The 16,299-nt window shown below is 41.5% G+C and overlaps 1 protein-coding gene across 1 annotated transcript in view; it reads left to right on the top strand.

The window, feature by feature from the left end:
- Positions 1 to 16,299, top strand: part of col4a4 (collagen, type IV, alpha 4) — a 73,642-nt gene that overhangs the window by 8,372 nt on the left and 48,971 nt on the right. Inside the window, exon 4 of the mRNA XM_084419538.1 lies at positions 5,111 to 5,182. Coding sequence (XP_084275664.1) covers positions 5,111 to 5,182 — 72 coding nt within the window. The remainder of the gene's footprint in view (positions 1 to 5,110; positions 5,183 to 16,299) is intronic.

Below are 16,299 nucleotides of genomic sequence, written 5' to 3'. Positions count from 1 at the left end.
TTTGCTTTGCTCTAAAATACACTACTGTTCAGAATGTTTAATGTTTTTGAAAGAACCCTCTTAAGCTCACCAAAGCCTCATGCATTTGATAAAAACACAGTAAAAACAGTAACAGTACATTATTTCTATTATTACAATTTAAAAAATAACTGTTTTTTATTGTAATATATTTTAAAATGTAATTGTTTCCTGTGATCAAATCTGTATTTTCAGCATCATTACGCCAGTCTTCAGTGTCACATGATCCTTCAGAAATCATTCTAATATCTATGATGCTCAAAAAACATTTATGATTATTATCATTGGTGAAAGCAGTTGTGCTGCTTAGTATTTTTGCATACTAAAAAATCTTACTGACTCACCTGTCGAACTGTATTTTTATTTTATGAATTTTTTTTGCTGATAATGCTTTTTGTAAGTGCTTGTGTAGCCCCTAAGTGGTTTTGGAATGTGGCTTTGATGTGGCTTTTACTTAATTTTAATACTGTTGATTTTCTGGCTTTAAAAAAACTAGCATTGTTACATTGTTAACCAAACTCAAACTCAACATAGAAATAAGCCAGGATCGGGTGTAACTCAATCTCAGATCATTTAAGATTGCAATGGGAATAATGCGCAGTACAGGTAACATGAGGGAAAGAGGAATGGAAAAAGAGGGAGCAAGACAGAAGAAGTGTGGTAATAAGGGAAGCGTGTCTCTCTGTCATGCAGCAACCATCGTACCCTAACTCTCTAATCTCACACATCTGACTTGGAGTGAAGCATGCAGTTATGCTCATCATCCAGTCAGCACGGACCATCTCAAACCCTGAGTTGGTGTCATCACCCATCACTTAGAACCATTAACTTTTGTGTAATTCACAGCCCCTGTTATGTGTGCATACACACGCACATACATGATACACATAGTTGAGATCAGAAAAATATGTGAAAATAAATCTGCATTGTTATTAGCACCCTTAGAAAATCTTATGAGGAAAATAACTCAGCAGTATATTCCCAGTATATTCACATTGTCCCACAATTACCTGTTTCACAGGAGTATAAATGAGGTAACACAATCACGGTCTCTCCTCTCCTTTATGCTCAGTGTGCTGATTTTTGCACAAAGTAAAAAATTAATTACTTTGTAAAATATTGTACGCGCTTGCAGCAGTTTGCGGTTTGTTGCATGCATAATCATTGTGTACCCTTCAGACTTCCACTTGTTTATGTTGTGATAGATGGCCTTTTGCACTTTTGGTAATTTTTAACACACTATGTGTCCCCTTGCCAAAATGTGGAAAAGTGTTTTTGTTGTTGTTAAGCCTGGTTAAAGTGTGCTGGGGAAAAAAAGTTTTCTGTGTACTTTAAATGGACAGACTTCTAGAGGCAAAAGTGATTTAAAATGTATTTTATATTTACTCATTTTTCAAATACTTTCTTCCAAAGCAGCTTACAAATTAGAAATCTGCCAAAGGCATTCATCTTAAGAAGGCAATAACTTTAGTAGTGCTAATCATTCAATGTGCTAAAGACGGTATAGAACAGAGTCAACATCAGCAGCAAACAGTTCAGTGCTTATGGATTAGATGTGTTTTTAGTCGTTTTTTAATATTGCTATCAGGGGATATTCAGCTGTTTGTAGGGATCATTCCACCAGAGGAACGTAAATGTCAATGTTCGGAAAAGTGATTTTGTTCCTCTCTGTGGAGCGTGTGCTCATTTTAGATGTGTCTATGTTTGCAGAGTCAGACACTGTGCACGATAAGTGTGCGTTTGTGAAAGAATGGTTTTTGATTGCAAGTACAGTTTATCACTCTACCTTTTCCTTTTTTTATTACGTGGCTGACTACCTCCAAAAAGACATAACATGCCTGACCTGAACATCCTCTCCCTCTTGTATGTAATGTACTCAGATTTTTCAGTCTAACTCTCCTATCTCTTTTTCATGTTTTTGTTTCTCTCTCTCTCTCTCTCTGTTTTGGTATTTCGTTATCTCTGTTTACATTCCTGCAATTGTGCTGGTTAGCTCATATGTATGTCTGTGGGTCTCTCGTGACCTCAATATCAAACATCTAGTCTGGTTTAGCATTTTAGGAAACTGTTGGTTATTCATTATAGCACCTCAGGTTAAATAAAATAATTGTTATTGGTGCCTGCAAAGTAGATCATACTTAGCTAGTTGGTCATAAGCACTTTAATTTGTAAGCAAAGTATGTGTAAAGTTGTGTATGAAATATGGATGGCCCGAGCTGTTCTTAAGGATTGGTATCGGGGGCCAATTAAGTATTTTTTTTAAATGATCTCGGTCCTTTATTTTATGTCAGCTGTCACTCAGGCGTCGTGCAGTAGGTGGCGATATGCACCTTCAAGTGGATTTGCCAACCGCCATTAAAAGGAAAAGAAGCTCAAAATGTGCATGCCTAACGCATGAGAACCAGTAGCTGCGTTCCAATTCAGAGGCTGCATCCTTTGAAGGACACAGACTTTAAAGGCCACGAAGGAACAAGCTTTGTTAAATGGGACGGTCTAGCCTACGGAGGACTGTTCTTTATGAGAGGCAGTAACGTTTGTACTGGGTGTTTTTGAAAGTTTTATTAAACTGTCTGAAAACAAAACAGGGTTCCCAGGACTAAATGTTTTTTTTTTTTTGGTCCGGACCAAACAAACCAAGCGAACAAAACTACAAGTGTGAACTCACACCCTAAATATGTTCACCATGGTCCATTTCTGTATGTAATAGAGTGTTATCTATAATCGCATCTTAGTAAAATATGTCAACATTTGAACCGCTTTAAAAAAATGATTATTTTTTTTTTTACATTTGTATCATTATATGTTTGAATGTTGAAACCCAATACTTATGGTTCAAATTGTAATTCAGCAATTTCTCAAAAAACCCTGTTGTCACTGGTGCGCAATGAATTATGGGGTAGACAAGGCCACGAAGGATCAATCTGTTGTATCCTTCATTGCACAGAAAATTTGCAGGAGCATTCGAATTGGGACAGCCTCTTTCGCGCCGCTGTGACCGAATGCGCCCTTAAAAAGATGCAGCCTCTGAATTTGGGACGTAGCTGATGAGGTCTGTTCTAGCGCGTCACACAGGTTCCATGCTTCCGTGTTTAGCATAGCCTATTTAATGCAAGACAAGTTTATTTATAAAGCACATTTCATACACTGTGGCAATTCAAAGTGCTTTACATAGAGTGGAATAAAAATAATCACAAAATAAAAGCAAGGAAAATTCAAACAGCTATTCAAAAGCTTTACATAGAAAGGAATTATAATAATCACACTATAGCAATTCATAGAGCTTTGCATAGAAAATAGACACAAAATAAAAGCATGGCAAATTAAAACAGTTATAAAAAGAATTAAAATAGATAAATTATACAGTTATAAAATGAATTAGAGTAAAATGAATTAAAATAGTAAAAAGATGATGCATAGAATACATTTCTCATCTTGCTAAACACCGGTGTATCTTATTTTGACTCTGAGATTTCCCCATGACGGTCAGTATTCTTCTGTGGATTTCCATATACCGTGGATTATTTGAGCCCACCAGATTAGTAATCTGTACCAATCCAGACCAGTAATCTGTACTAGTCACCACAGTGTTCCCTTGACCGTCATGAGTCAGTCCCTCTCAAACTCCACCACAGAAAGCTGAGCACTTGCTCATAAATTTGGTCATTAGGACCATCAGGGTTTCCCCCACTACTACATTGCCCTTCACAAAACACCGGTTATCAATCAGTGCCATTTGAGTTCAGTTTAGAATCAAAAGGAAGAATACAGTAGTTTAGAATCAAAAGGAGAATGCAGAGGTAAAATACAGTGTAATCAGTCGGACGCACAGTGCCACAGTGCTCATTCATTTAAATGCACAGCTAAACAGATGTGCTTTGAATCTGGATTTGAATGTGACTACTGTAGGAGCACATCTGATCTCTTCTGAAAGCTGGTTCCAGCTGTGGCTGGCATAGTAGCTAAAAGCAGACTCACCAGGCTTACAGTGAACCCTTGGTATTTTTAGTTGATGTGATGCTAATGATCTGAGTGATCTTTTGGGTTTATATTCAGGGAGCATATCTGCAATATATTGAGGTCCTAGGCCATTGAATGATTTATATACCAGTAATAATACTTTAAAATCAACCTGACTTGATTTTTTGTTGTTAGACCCCTAGTGTCAAGGTGTGCATTCACCTTGAGAACTTCATCTTTGTTTCCAAACGCAATGACTTTAGTTTTGTCTTTGTTTAGCTGAAGAAAGTTTTGGCACATCCAACTGCTGACTTCATCAATGCACTGGCACAGGGAGTCAATGGGGCTGTAATCGTTAGGCGATAGGGCTAAGTAGATCTGTATGTCATCTGTATAGCTGTGGTAAGCAATTTGGTTCCTTTTCATTATTAGGCTCATTGGGAGCATGTATAGGTTGAACAGGAGTGGCGCAAGAATTGAGCTTTGAGGGACTCCGCATGTCATGGATGTCCACTCAGACTTATGGTCTCCTATACTCACATAATAACCTCTCCCTTCCAAATATGCGTACTTGCGTACTTTTGTATTATGCAACACAAGAAATGTAGCCTACATCTATTTCATGCTAGAAAGCCAATAAAATGTCACTTATTCATATAATTAATTAATCAATTATATATGATGATGAAGTCTGTCAGTCAGAGGTTTAGTTTATCTGTAGGGCTATTACATTTAAATGAAATAGTGCAACACTCCTTTAGGTGTCTTTTTGTTTGGTCTTGTAAGGAACCTCTTAGCAACCACCCAGAACACCATGGCAATCATATAACAACATGCTAAAAACTATTCAGAACACTTATGCAAATATATAGCAACTCTGTGGAAACCAGCCAGAAGACAGTAGCATTGGGATAGCACTTCCCACAGGCAAACACCTCTCAACAATATAAGTGTGTAATCTAAGGAAAACACTAAACATAAGCAATGAATATTGTCTTCTGAACCTTCAAAATATAGAATTTGTATAAAATAGTTAAAGGTAATTATTGAGTTTCCATCTTGAATTGCCAGTGTATGAGTCTTTGTGTGTATGAATGTTTTACTCCATTCTTGACACTATATTTCTGTGTTTTAGGGGGACAAGACAGAAGAGTGCGGAGGTCGAGACTGCAGCGTCTGCCAGTGTTTCCCTCCAAAAGGAGAGAGGGTAGGTCTCCATTACAGACCTTTTGACTTTGTGGACATTATGACATCAATCATAGTCACTGTGTAATATATTGTCTTCATTTTGACACCATGCAGCACCTTGCAACATTGTGACATCACAAAAAGTTTTTCGCACAACATTTAGCACGTTCACTGCACTCACACATGCACTGGCACACTGACCTAGTTTCTTGCCAGTGGTAAATGCCTGTTCCCTTTCAAAAGCTACAGTCGATGCTGCGCTGCTTAGCGCATTGGGAACGTCTTTAATCGTGACCAGCTGTGAATATTGTAACACGTCAATAGAACTGACCCGGATGTAATATAGCCTCAGTCGATGACGTCATCGGCGCGCACCCGCGACACGAGGCTATAAATAGATGAGCCACAGGTGCATCATCAGGTCTTTTGTCTTCAGAGACCATACTGTGCATGTGTGCATCAAACTCTCTCTCTATCTCTCCATATCTGCTACAGATCTTTGCTAGGAGTTAGTTTTGTCAGGCAGTGTGCAGAAATCTCATTTTCTCTTTACGTCAACACAAAGAGTTTTCAAGTAAAAAAATTTGTCAACAAAACCGTAAACGCTGTGTTCCTCCGTGTTCTCGTCCTATGGCAGAAACGGATACACACGATTACTGTTTTGTGTGTTTGGGGGAGGAGCACCCGCGTGCAGGAGGAGCACTCTTGTGTTGGAGCAGGGCGAGTGCGAGCATTGTAAGCTGTTCACAGTTAAAATGTTGCGTGCTCGCCTTAGCTACTTCCAATCCGCACCCACATTGCCATCGTGGGGCTCCCGCATGGATCTGGCTGACGAGCAAGAGCTACAAGAGCTACAAAATCTTCTGAGCAAAGAGGCCATAGAACATGTTCCTCTTCCAGAGAGAGAGTCGGGCTATTACAGCAGATACTTCCTGGTTCCCAAGAAGGATGGGGGGGTGCGTCCAATCTTAGATCTTCGAGGCTTAAACTGTACAGTCAAAGCACTCAAGTTCAAGATCTTAATCGTCAAGACGATCGTGTCGCAAATTCCACATTACGATTGGTTCGTCACGATCGATCTGAAGGACGCATATTTTCACATAGAAATATTGCCACAACACAGGAAATTCCTGAGGTTTGCTTTTGGGGGCGAAGCGTACCAATTTCGGGTTCTTCCATTCAGCCTAGCCTTGTCACCCCGCACGTACACAAAATGCAGGGTTGCAGCACTGGCTCCATTACGACTCCAGGGCATTCGTACACTATCTCTGTGGCTCAGACCCCGGTTCCTCGCCTTGGGTCTCACTCTAGGGGTGCCTTGTCGTCACAGACTGTTAACGACAGACGCCTCCCTGATGGGCTGGGGAGCGGTCTTAAGTGGTCGTCCAGCTCAAGGGGAATGGGAGGGTCATCAGCTCGATTGGCACATCAACTGCCTCGAGTTGATGGCTGTATTTCTGGCCCTGAAATATTTTCTCCTTCAGTTGAGAGGTTGTCATGTCCTAGTGCGGGTGGACAACACAGCGGTAGTCTCTTATATAAATCACCAGGGAGGTCTGCGCTCACGCAATCTGAACAGAATAGCGAGGCAGATTTTTCTCTGGGCCCAGGACAAGTTCCTGTCACTCAGGGCAGTATACATTCCAGGACATCTGAATGTGGGAGTGGATTTACTGTCCAGACAGAAACTACCGATGGGGGAATGGAAACTCCACCCGGAAGTAGTGAAACAGATTTGGACCAGATTTTACGAAGCGGAGGTGGACCTCTTCGCCTCCCATCAGACAGCGCAATGTCCCCTCTATTTCTCTCTGAGTCACCCAGCCCCCCTGGGTCTGGATGCGATGGCGCACACATGGCCCAAGATGCGCCTGTATGCATTTCCTCCAGTTTCTCTGCTCCCGGGAGTTCTAGCCAGGGTTCGCCAACAAGGGTCTTGCCTCTTGCTGATAGCGCCACGTTGGCCGAAAAGAGTATGGTTCTCGGAGATAATATCTCTCCTCGACGGCTCGCCATGGGCGATTCCGGAGAGGAGGGACCTTCTGTCGCAGGTGGAGGGCACGATATTCCATCCCAGGCCCGACCTGTGGAATCTTCATGTTTGGCCTCTGATGGGTACCAATTGAGACACTGGGCTTTCGCCGGATGTTACTGAGACCTGTGCTAGGTGCTAAGTGCTAGGGCTTCCTCCACTAGAAAGAGTTATGCCAGCAAATGGGGTGTTTTTGAAAGGTGGTGTGTTGTACACAATGTAGATCCAGTCAACTGCCAGATTGCTTCAGTTCTGGACTTCATGCAGGAGAAGTTATCAACAGGCACATGCCCTGCCACTCTCAAGGTTTATGTGGCCGCTCTTTCGGCTTGCCACGCCTTGGTTGACGGGATGCCACTCGGGAGACATCCTCTGCTCGCTCGCTTCATTCGTGGGGCCAGACGGCTGAGGCCTCCAGTAAGAACCAAGATCCCTTCATGGGACTTAGCTATAGTCCTCGAGGGTCTGGTTGAGACCCCCTTTGAACCTATAGAATCAGCGTCTGACAAACTTCTGACTCTAAAAATGTTTTTTCTTATGGCAATAACTTCTTTGAAAAGAATTGGAGATATGCAGACTCTGTCGGTCTCGCCATCCTGCTTGGACTTTGCCCCAGGAATGGTGAAAATGATTTTGCATCCTCATCCTGACTACCTGCCTAAGGTTCCTTTCTCGACTGTACATCCTGTTACTCTCGAGGCCTTCTGTCCTCCGCCATTCTTAACGCCAGAGCAGGAGAGATCTCACAGACTGTGTCCAGTCCGTGCTCTTCAGGCTTACATCCACCGCACTAGCCAGTGGTGTAAGTCAGAGCAATTGTTTGTCTGTTATGGGGGTAGTAACAAAGGGGCACCTGCCACCAAGCAGACCATGTCTCATTGGGTCAGGGATGCTATTGCTCTTGCCTATGAGGCGTGGCCAAGCTTCGCCAATAGGTCTTAGGGCTCACTCCACCAGAGGGGTCGCCTCCTCTAGTGCTTTGCCAAGGGGTGCCCCCTTACAACTTGTTTGTGATGCGGCAGGCTGGTCCTCTCCGCACACATTCATAAGATTTTATAGTTTGGATGTCCATGCTACTCCGGGCTCTCACGTTTCGACGTCACAAGCTAATGTCTGAGGCCTTCTTGCATTCTTGTGAGCACACCTGCACAACCGTAGGGTTTCAGACACTTTCAAGCGCGGCGGCGTGGGTATTCTCGTTCCCAATGCGCTAAGCAGCGCAGCATCGATTGTAGCTTTTGAAAGGGAACGTTCCGGGTACATGCGCTACTTTGCCGTGCTGAAGATGTCCCGGGACTGCTCTTCAGACAAAATATCCTGATGATGCATCTGTGGCTCATCTATTTATAGCCTCGTGTCGCGGGTGCGCGCCGATGATGTCATCGACCGAGGCTATATTACCTCCGGGTCAATTCTATTGACTTGTTACACACAATATTCACAGCTGGTCACGATTAAAGATGTTCCCAATGCGCTAAGCAGCGCAGCATCTTGTTCCGCTTTTTCAGGGAACAGGGTTACAGTCAAGTAACCCTGAACGTTCATGTCTGTACCTGAGCAGCTCCATCCAGGTGTTGGCATAATGCAGTTCTTGGCATTCTTAGAAAAGGCACGAAGGCTTCACTTCGATTGAGTGCAGTATTACAATGGAATGTTACAGTGTGTGTGTGTGTGTGTGTGTGTGTGTGCGTGCGTGCGTGCGTGTGCGCGTGTTTCAGGTGTGCTCTTGGTTTTTCAGTAATGTTTCAGCAATGTCATTATGCTGTCAGTTCATTTATTGTCAGCCAACCAGCTATCCTCATCCTCCTCCTCCTCTACAAAAATAACTCTGAAGAATTGACGACTAACAATAAATAACAGCTTTTGATTGGCTGAGGTGTTTATATTTATTATTTTTTAAATGAAATTAGAATATTCACATTAAATTTTTTTTTATAATTAATAAAAAGTCTCTTATATTCAGGCTCCATTTATTTGATAAAAAATTCAGTAAAAATGGTAATATTGTGAAATATTATTTTATATTTATATTTTATATATATATTACTGGTTTAAAAGAACTGTTTTCATTTTTTTCATTTGAAAATGTAATTTATTTCTGTGATGTCAAAGCTGAATTTTCAGCATCATTACTCCAGTCTTCAGTGTCACATGATCCTTCAGAAATCATTCTAATGTGATGATTTGATGATTTAGAAACATTGTCAAAAAAAGCTGTGCTGCTTAATATTTTTGTGGAAACTGATGTTATATATATATATATATATATATATATATATATATATATATATATATATATATATATATATATATATATATATATAATATTACAGAATAATATTTCACAGCTTCAGTGAGAGGGAATATTATTAGTATCAACATTACAGCAAAATTCAGACACAGTGTTTTGGTGCTAAACAGATGTTGTTTAATATTTAAATGGTGGATAAAATATCAGGCTGCACAATTCAAAACGCAAAGTTAGTTCAAGTTAGCTAAGAATAGCTAAGCTGCCTGAATAACAACATCCAGATTCTGGCAATTAATTATTACTTAATTTTTGGGCTCATACTTCATTCATTTAAAAACTGCAGTGGCAACTTCAGACTCTTATTTCTCACCACTTTGGCTGAAAAAAATCACAAATGCACTGCATGCACACTTTCACAAATGCACTGCATGCACGGAGTGCAAAGTAGGTATCTTTGGCATAATATTTATAGTGTACAGAGATTTGGGACAGCCCCTTCAATTTTTAACTTACAAGTCGGACAAATATTAAGGGTTATGAAGAGTTAATGTGGGTGTGGGTGAACGAATAAACCAAAATGGATATATGGAATGTATTTGAATGACAGGCAGAGAAGGAAAACAATTAGGGAAGTATGTAAGGATGTATAGATTTGTGTGTCTGTGTGGCAGAGAGAGAGAGTGAATGTGTCCTTGCAGAAGGTTCTTAAGTCAAAATAATAATAGTCTTTAGGACAAGAGCAACAAATTTATGGCAGCCTCGTAAAGCCCAGCAGCCCAATTACAGTTCAGAGCGCAGTTACAAGAGTGTGCACAGCTGCTTACAGACCCTTCTAGAGCACACACACTGACAGATAAATTCTGTCACTTATCTGTATTGGAAATATTTGTCATAACTGTCATTTTTTGTCTTTTTTGAACCAATCATCAGACTCTAACAGTCTGTGCTAAAGCAAATTTGCATACAAACAACCAAATACACCAAAATAACCAAATGATATAAGGAATAATTCATGAATTAATGCACACCAGAGCACCCATTAAAAAAAAAAGAACAGAAAAAATCTTTACAAAATTCAAAATGTATAGTAAGTGTACAGTGCAACAGCAAAGAGTCAAGTTGCGATACCGAACAGGCCCACATGGAGATGCCAAAAAACGTACATAACCTCTGTTCCCTGAGAGCAGGGAATGAGAAATTCCGTAGTTAACGCTATAGGGTTATCCCCCTTCTTCCACAAAAACTGAAGCCTGATTGCATTACGACGGTAAAATTTACCAGCCAATGATGCACGAGCTGGGGCGGAGCCACCCACTATATAGCTCGGCGCTCACCGTCATTGATTCAGAATCTTTCGACTGTTCGAACAGGTATAAAAGACTCCGGGTTACAACACAGCAGTGTGCGCAATGTCTCATTCCCTTCTCTCAGGGAACTGAGGTTACGCAATTAACTACGTTCCCTTTGAAGCCGGTCTTTCAACATGGGTTGCTCACACTATGGGGATCGTGTACAATCCCGCTGGGTTGTAATCTAAGCATAGTGAGCATATAAACATATTAGTCATAACTGAAGAGAATAAGCGAAGGAAAATCCATCACTATAACATGATATTCAACAACCAACTTACCACGATAAAGAACAGCCCAAGCGCATCCATTGAAACTAATTGTATATAATGTTCTGACGCTTACTGAATCAGTGTATTCAGTATCCAAAAGCACTCCGGACCTCACCACCTCGTTCACAAGTGCGGGCAAACAATTAATACCAGAATGCCCGCCATCTCACTGCACAGATAGAACAAGCAGTGCAAAATATGTAATCTCAAGGTTGTAAAATCTAGCAAAGGAATCCTGCGAATACCAACCTGCCGCCAGACAGATATCCTGAATTGATATTCCTCTAGCCCAAGCCACACTACTCGTTGAGTGGGCGCAAACTCCAAAAGGACAGGTCTCATGCATAGAAGCATATGTCAGTGCAATTGCTTCCACAATCCAATGGGACAGCCTCTGTTTCGAAATCAGCAGTCCCTTAGTGCGGCCTATGAAACAGACAAACAGCTGCTCAGACAGACTAAAGTGAATAGACCTGTCCAGAGCGCATACTGGGCGTCGGGGATGTGATGTTGACGCAGAGTCTTGAGAAGCAAATCCTTCTAAAAGCTCTAAATGAAGTAGGAAGCACTTTAGGCACATACCCCCGTCTGGGCTGTAGTCTGACCATACAATCATCCGTACCAAACTCCATACAAGCAGCGTCTGCAGACAGTGCATGCAAATCACCCACCCTCTTACCACACGCTAAAGCGAGCAATAGCACCTTCTTGAATGAGACCACTTTCAACTCTGTTGCATGCAGCGGTTCAAAGAGTCAAAATGTGCCATTTTAAATGAACTCCGCTTAGCCAGCGCGTGATTCAGCGGCATCAGGTCCGAAATAAGGCCGCGAGTCACTAAGACGCGCATCTGGCCGCTTTCAGCCATAGTTGAAGCGGTCTCATATGCAGAATCCTGAGCTGGCACATCACTGCCGCTGCTGCCATCATCTCCAGCAACCTCTAAAAAACACTTCAGAATCACAACTATCCCCAGTTTGAATGAGGCGAGAGCGCCTAGCAAAGACTGTGTGCACTCCTGAGAAAGACAGGCTCATTGGGACGAAGCATGCTCTTCCGCACATTGATTGGCAGCCTGAAACTCTTCAGATGGTCTAGAAGTTGACGCTTGTGGCTTTCTAGCACGTCCTGAGACTGGGCTATTATAAGCCAATTGTCAAGATAATTCAGAATGCATATTCCACTCTACCTTAGAGGGGAAAGAGCCACATTTACACATTTCGTAAAGGTTTTTGGAGCCAACGCCAGCCCGAATGGGAGAACCTTTAATTGATAAACTCTGCCTTTGAAACGTAAATCTCAGAAAGCGCCTGTGACGAGGGGCTAACTGGATATGAAAATAGGCGTCTTTTAGTTCCACCGAGATAAACCAGTCTCCGGGTTGAATCCGAGAGAATCTGTTTAACAGTTATCATTTTGAATGAGCGCTTCGCCATCGCTATTCAGCGCACATTTTTGGGGACTAGGAAATAGCGACTGTACAGGCCAATTTCCATATGATCCGGTGGGATTGTTTTTATCGCCTGCTTTGCCAGGAGAGAATTAATCTCTGCTCGCAAAACTGGTGCATCTCAGTCCAGTACGACTGACATCACAGCACTGAAGTAGGGTGGTCTGCATGCAAACTGAAGCATATAACTGCTTGTGACTGTGTTCATCACACATTCTTACACTTCTGGAAACGTGCACCAGGCATCCGTGTAGCGAGATATGGGTTGAAGAACTTTGTGACACATCTGGTGCTGCTCGCTGTCTCATGACAGGGTGCCACCTTTTGGGGCAATGTTGACATTGTTGAAAGCGGGACTCTGCTTATAATGCACGAGCAAGAGTTAGGAGGAAAAGTGCTCTGATGTTGAGACATGTTTGGTTTAAATTTTATTGCAATATACAGCCCAAACATTCCCCTCTGTCGCCTGCAATATATGAAGGAACAGACATGTGCAACAAACTTCAGCATATTCAGTTGTCAGACATGACTGGAACTATGACGGGTTCTATGATCAGATGGGTTTGGTGCAAACCGAGAATAAAATATACCCCATGCCCACGGTTAAATATACTGCTGGATCTTTAATATTGTGGGCCTATTTTTCTGCTGGAGGTCCTGGACTTCTTGTTCAGAGACATGGCAAAATTTTCTTTCAAATACTAACAGATAAAAAGTCAAAACCTGACCGCCTCTGCTAGACATATTATAATGGGCCATGGTTGGATCTTCCACCAGGACAATGATCCAAAACAAACATCAAAATCAACACAAAAATGTGTAAATGAGCACAAAATGAAGCTTCTGCAATGACTTTCCCAATCCCCTGACCTGAACCCTATAGAAAACTAGATGTACCGCATGGCGGTACAAAATATGACCGCCGCTCAGGCCTGCACTGGCTTTCCACAAAAAGAAATGACGTGGAGCAATTTGGCTGTATTGCGTGTTTATGTGCATGTCTGTCTGTGTGTGTGTGTGTGTATGTGTATGTGTGTGTGTGTTTGTGTGTGCGCATGTGTGTTTGTGTGTGTGTGTGTCTGTGCATGTGGATTTGTATGTGTGTACCTGTTTTTCTATCCCGGTGGGGACTTCAACCTGAATGCACACAGACTCATGGGGACTTGTGTCACAGTGGGGAAATAGAGGTCCCCATGGGTAAACAAGCTTATAAATCATACAGAATGAGATTTTTTGGAAATGTAAAAATGCAGAAAGTGTTCTGTGATGGGTAGGTTTAGGGGTAGGGTTAGTGTAAGGAGATAGAATATACAGTTTGTACAGTATAAAAACCATTAAGTCTATGGAGAGTCCCCACGAAGATAGTAAACCAGAAATATGTGTGTATGGGTGTGTGTCTGTGCGTGTGGATGTCAGTGTGTGTGCATGCTTGCGTTTGTTTGTATTCCTGCATGTGTGTGTGTGACAGTATCATCCTAAACCAGCAACCCTTCGCTCAACAGCACCATCTACAGGCCGATGAGTGTACAGTCACTAAATGTGCACATAAATGAATTTATTTTATACCCCCCCATGGATGAAATTCTACGAAACTTAGCATACCCCCAGAGGATGTCAAGTTAATCATACACATGAAATATGGTGCAGTTCTGAACATCTCCACTGAAGGTAGGGGCGATTAAAGCAGAATAATATTGCATTTTCATTTTTTATGGGAGGGGCGCAAATCACAAATGAGTGATTATGGGCTAGGTTGATGTGGGCCCTTAAGACCAACATACCATAAAAATTTCTTCATCCTCGGTTCCACGGTTCAAGTAGTTATTTAGGAAAAACTGCATTTTTTGGGTTTGGGGGGGCCCAGCGCGGGGGGGGAGTGGCCCCCGGGGATCAAACGAAATTTTTCCGTAAAAGTCTAGTGGGGCTACATGCCCACCAAATTTCATGTTCCCCGGTGTTTCGGTGTCCCTGGTATCGTTGACGGAAAATTCAGTAGATTGACGAAAAAAAAAAGAAAAAAAAAAAACTTTGACAATCCCTATATGACCGCTTTCGCTAGCTACGCTAGCGGCGGTCATAATGAGTGGGGTGAACTGAACAGAAGCGCCAACATGGATCTGGGAATCTGAAGGATCTAGAGAGATTCTGTGTGGAGGAATGGTCTCTGATCTCTTTTCAGGTGTTCTCCAACTCTTCAGGCATTATAGAAGAAAACTCAGAGTTGTTATCTCGACAAAAGGAGGTTGCAAAAAGTTTTGAATAAAGGGTGCCATTAATTGTGGCTAAATTGTATTAGAGAAAAACATTTCACAATGAGATTTTCCCTCCATTTTCAATTCTTCTGCTTCAATAAAAGGTTGGATTTTTGTCAAGTTTTTATATGATCAAAAGGATTAACAATGCAGATTTATTTTCACAGGCTTCTTTGTTCATATTTACCAGGGGTGCCATTCATTCTAAAACATACATCAAAAAGTTTAGGCTCTCTAAGATTTTTATTTCATTATTTTTTAAAGAAATTAATACTTTTATTTAGCAAGCATTCAATTGATCAAAAGTCACTAGTAGTAAACTAGTGTTCCATTTTGACCATATCCTCATACTGAGTCCTAGTGAAGTAATAACCAGTAATCTGCATAGAGGAATAAGCCTTCTAACCTATAACAATGGACCCAGTTGTATTACTTTGTCCCTCATGTCTTAGCTCTGTTGTTCCAAAATGAGGCCTATTGCCACAAGTTCACATGCCTCAGGCCACATGTCTGCTAGTCTAGTCTCTGACCTCTGAACTATTAAGGCACAGCTCAGCGTCTGTGCATTTGTGTGAGAGTGAAACACTTTCTCTGGCTCCCATCATCAGTCTGTTGACTTGGAGATGCTAACAGCTTGTACTTTCTTTAATGTGTGTGTGTGTGTGTGTGTGTGCTTGCATGTACCTATGTTTCAGCGTGTTTTTACTGTGAATAATAATACTATCCATCATGTCGCCTATCTTTCTCTGAGAGTTCACTGCTGGGACACAGCAGGGATAGCTGCTAAGTATTCAAGTATATCTAATTGAATTAAATGGTCTACCTCAGCTTTGATGAAAGTGTCTGCTGCTGTGTGTGTGTGAATTCTAACTTTGTACTTTGGTCGGTGTGTCACGCGTGTTGGTCTAGCGGAAGTCTTAAGTAGGAGATTATGGGAGGGTTTTTGAGGACATTTGCGTGGCTGTCATTAGAACAGTGGAATGTTTGCATGAAGGGGATTATGGGGTCTTGTAAAAGCAGGCATTCGTTCACCGGAAATATCCCCTTTTTTCTATCCAAAGTGACTTGCATTAAATGCAAGGCATACATTTTATCAGTTCATGCACTCTCTGGGAATCAAACCCATGATCTTTGCATGACCATCACCATTGTAGTCCACATATATACTTTTTTTTTAAAGAAATCGATACTTTCATCCTGCAAGGATGGGTTAAATTGATCAAAAGTGACAGTAAAGACATTAATAATGTTACAAAATGTTTATATTTCAATTAAATGTTGTTCTTTTGATCTTTCTATTCATCAAAGAACCCTAAAAACATTATAATGATTTCGACAAAACTATTAAACCGCACAACTGTTTTCAACATTGATTATAATAAGAAAGGTTTCACTTCCGGTCTTTAGTATTATAACCTGAACAGCTCTATTGATCTTTAAATGAGTTTAACATGTGAATACATGTCTGTATGGTTCAGGAGTCATGTGTGATGGTGTGGACAGCTGTATTTTGCTGTGCAAGCCCTAATC

Source organism: Rutilus rutilus (assembly GCF_951802725.1).
Source record: "Rutilus rutilus genome assembly, chromosome: 9".
Taxonomy (NCBI): Eukaryota; Metazoa; Chordata; class Actinopteri; order Cypriniformes; family Leuciscidae; genus Rutilus; species Rutilus rutilus.
The sequence above is the reverse complement of the archived record's forward strand: the minus strand, read 5'-3'. Positions and strand labels throughout refer to the sequence as shown.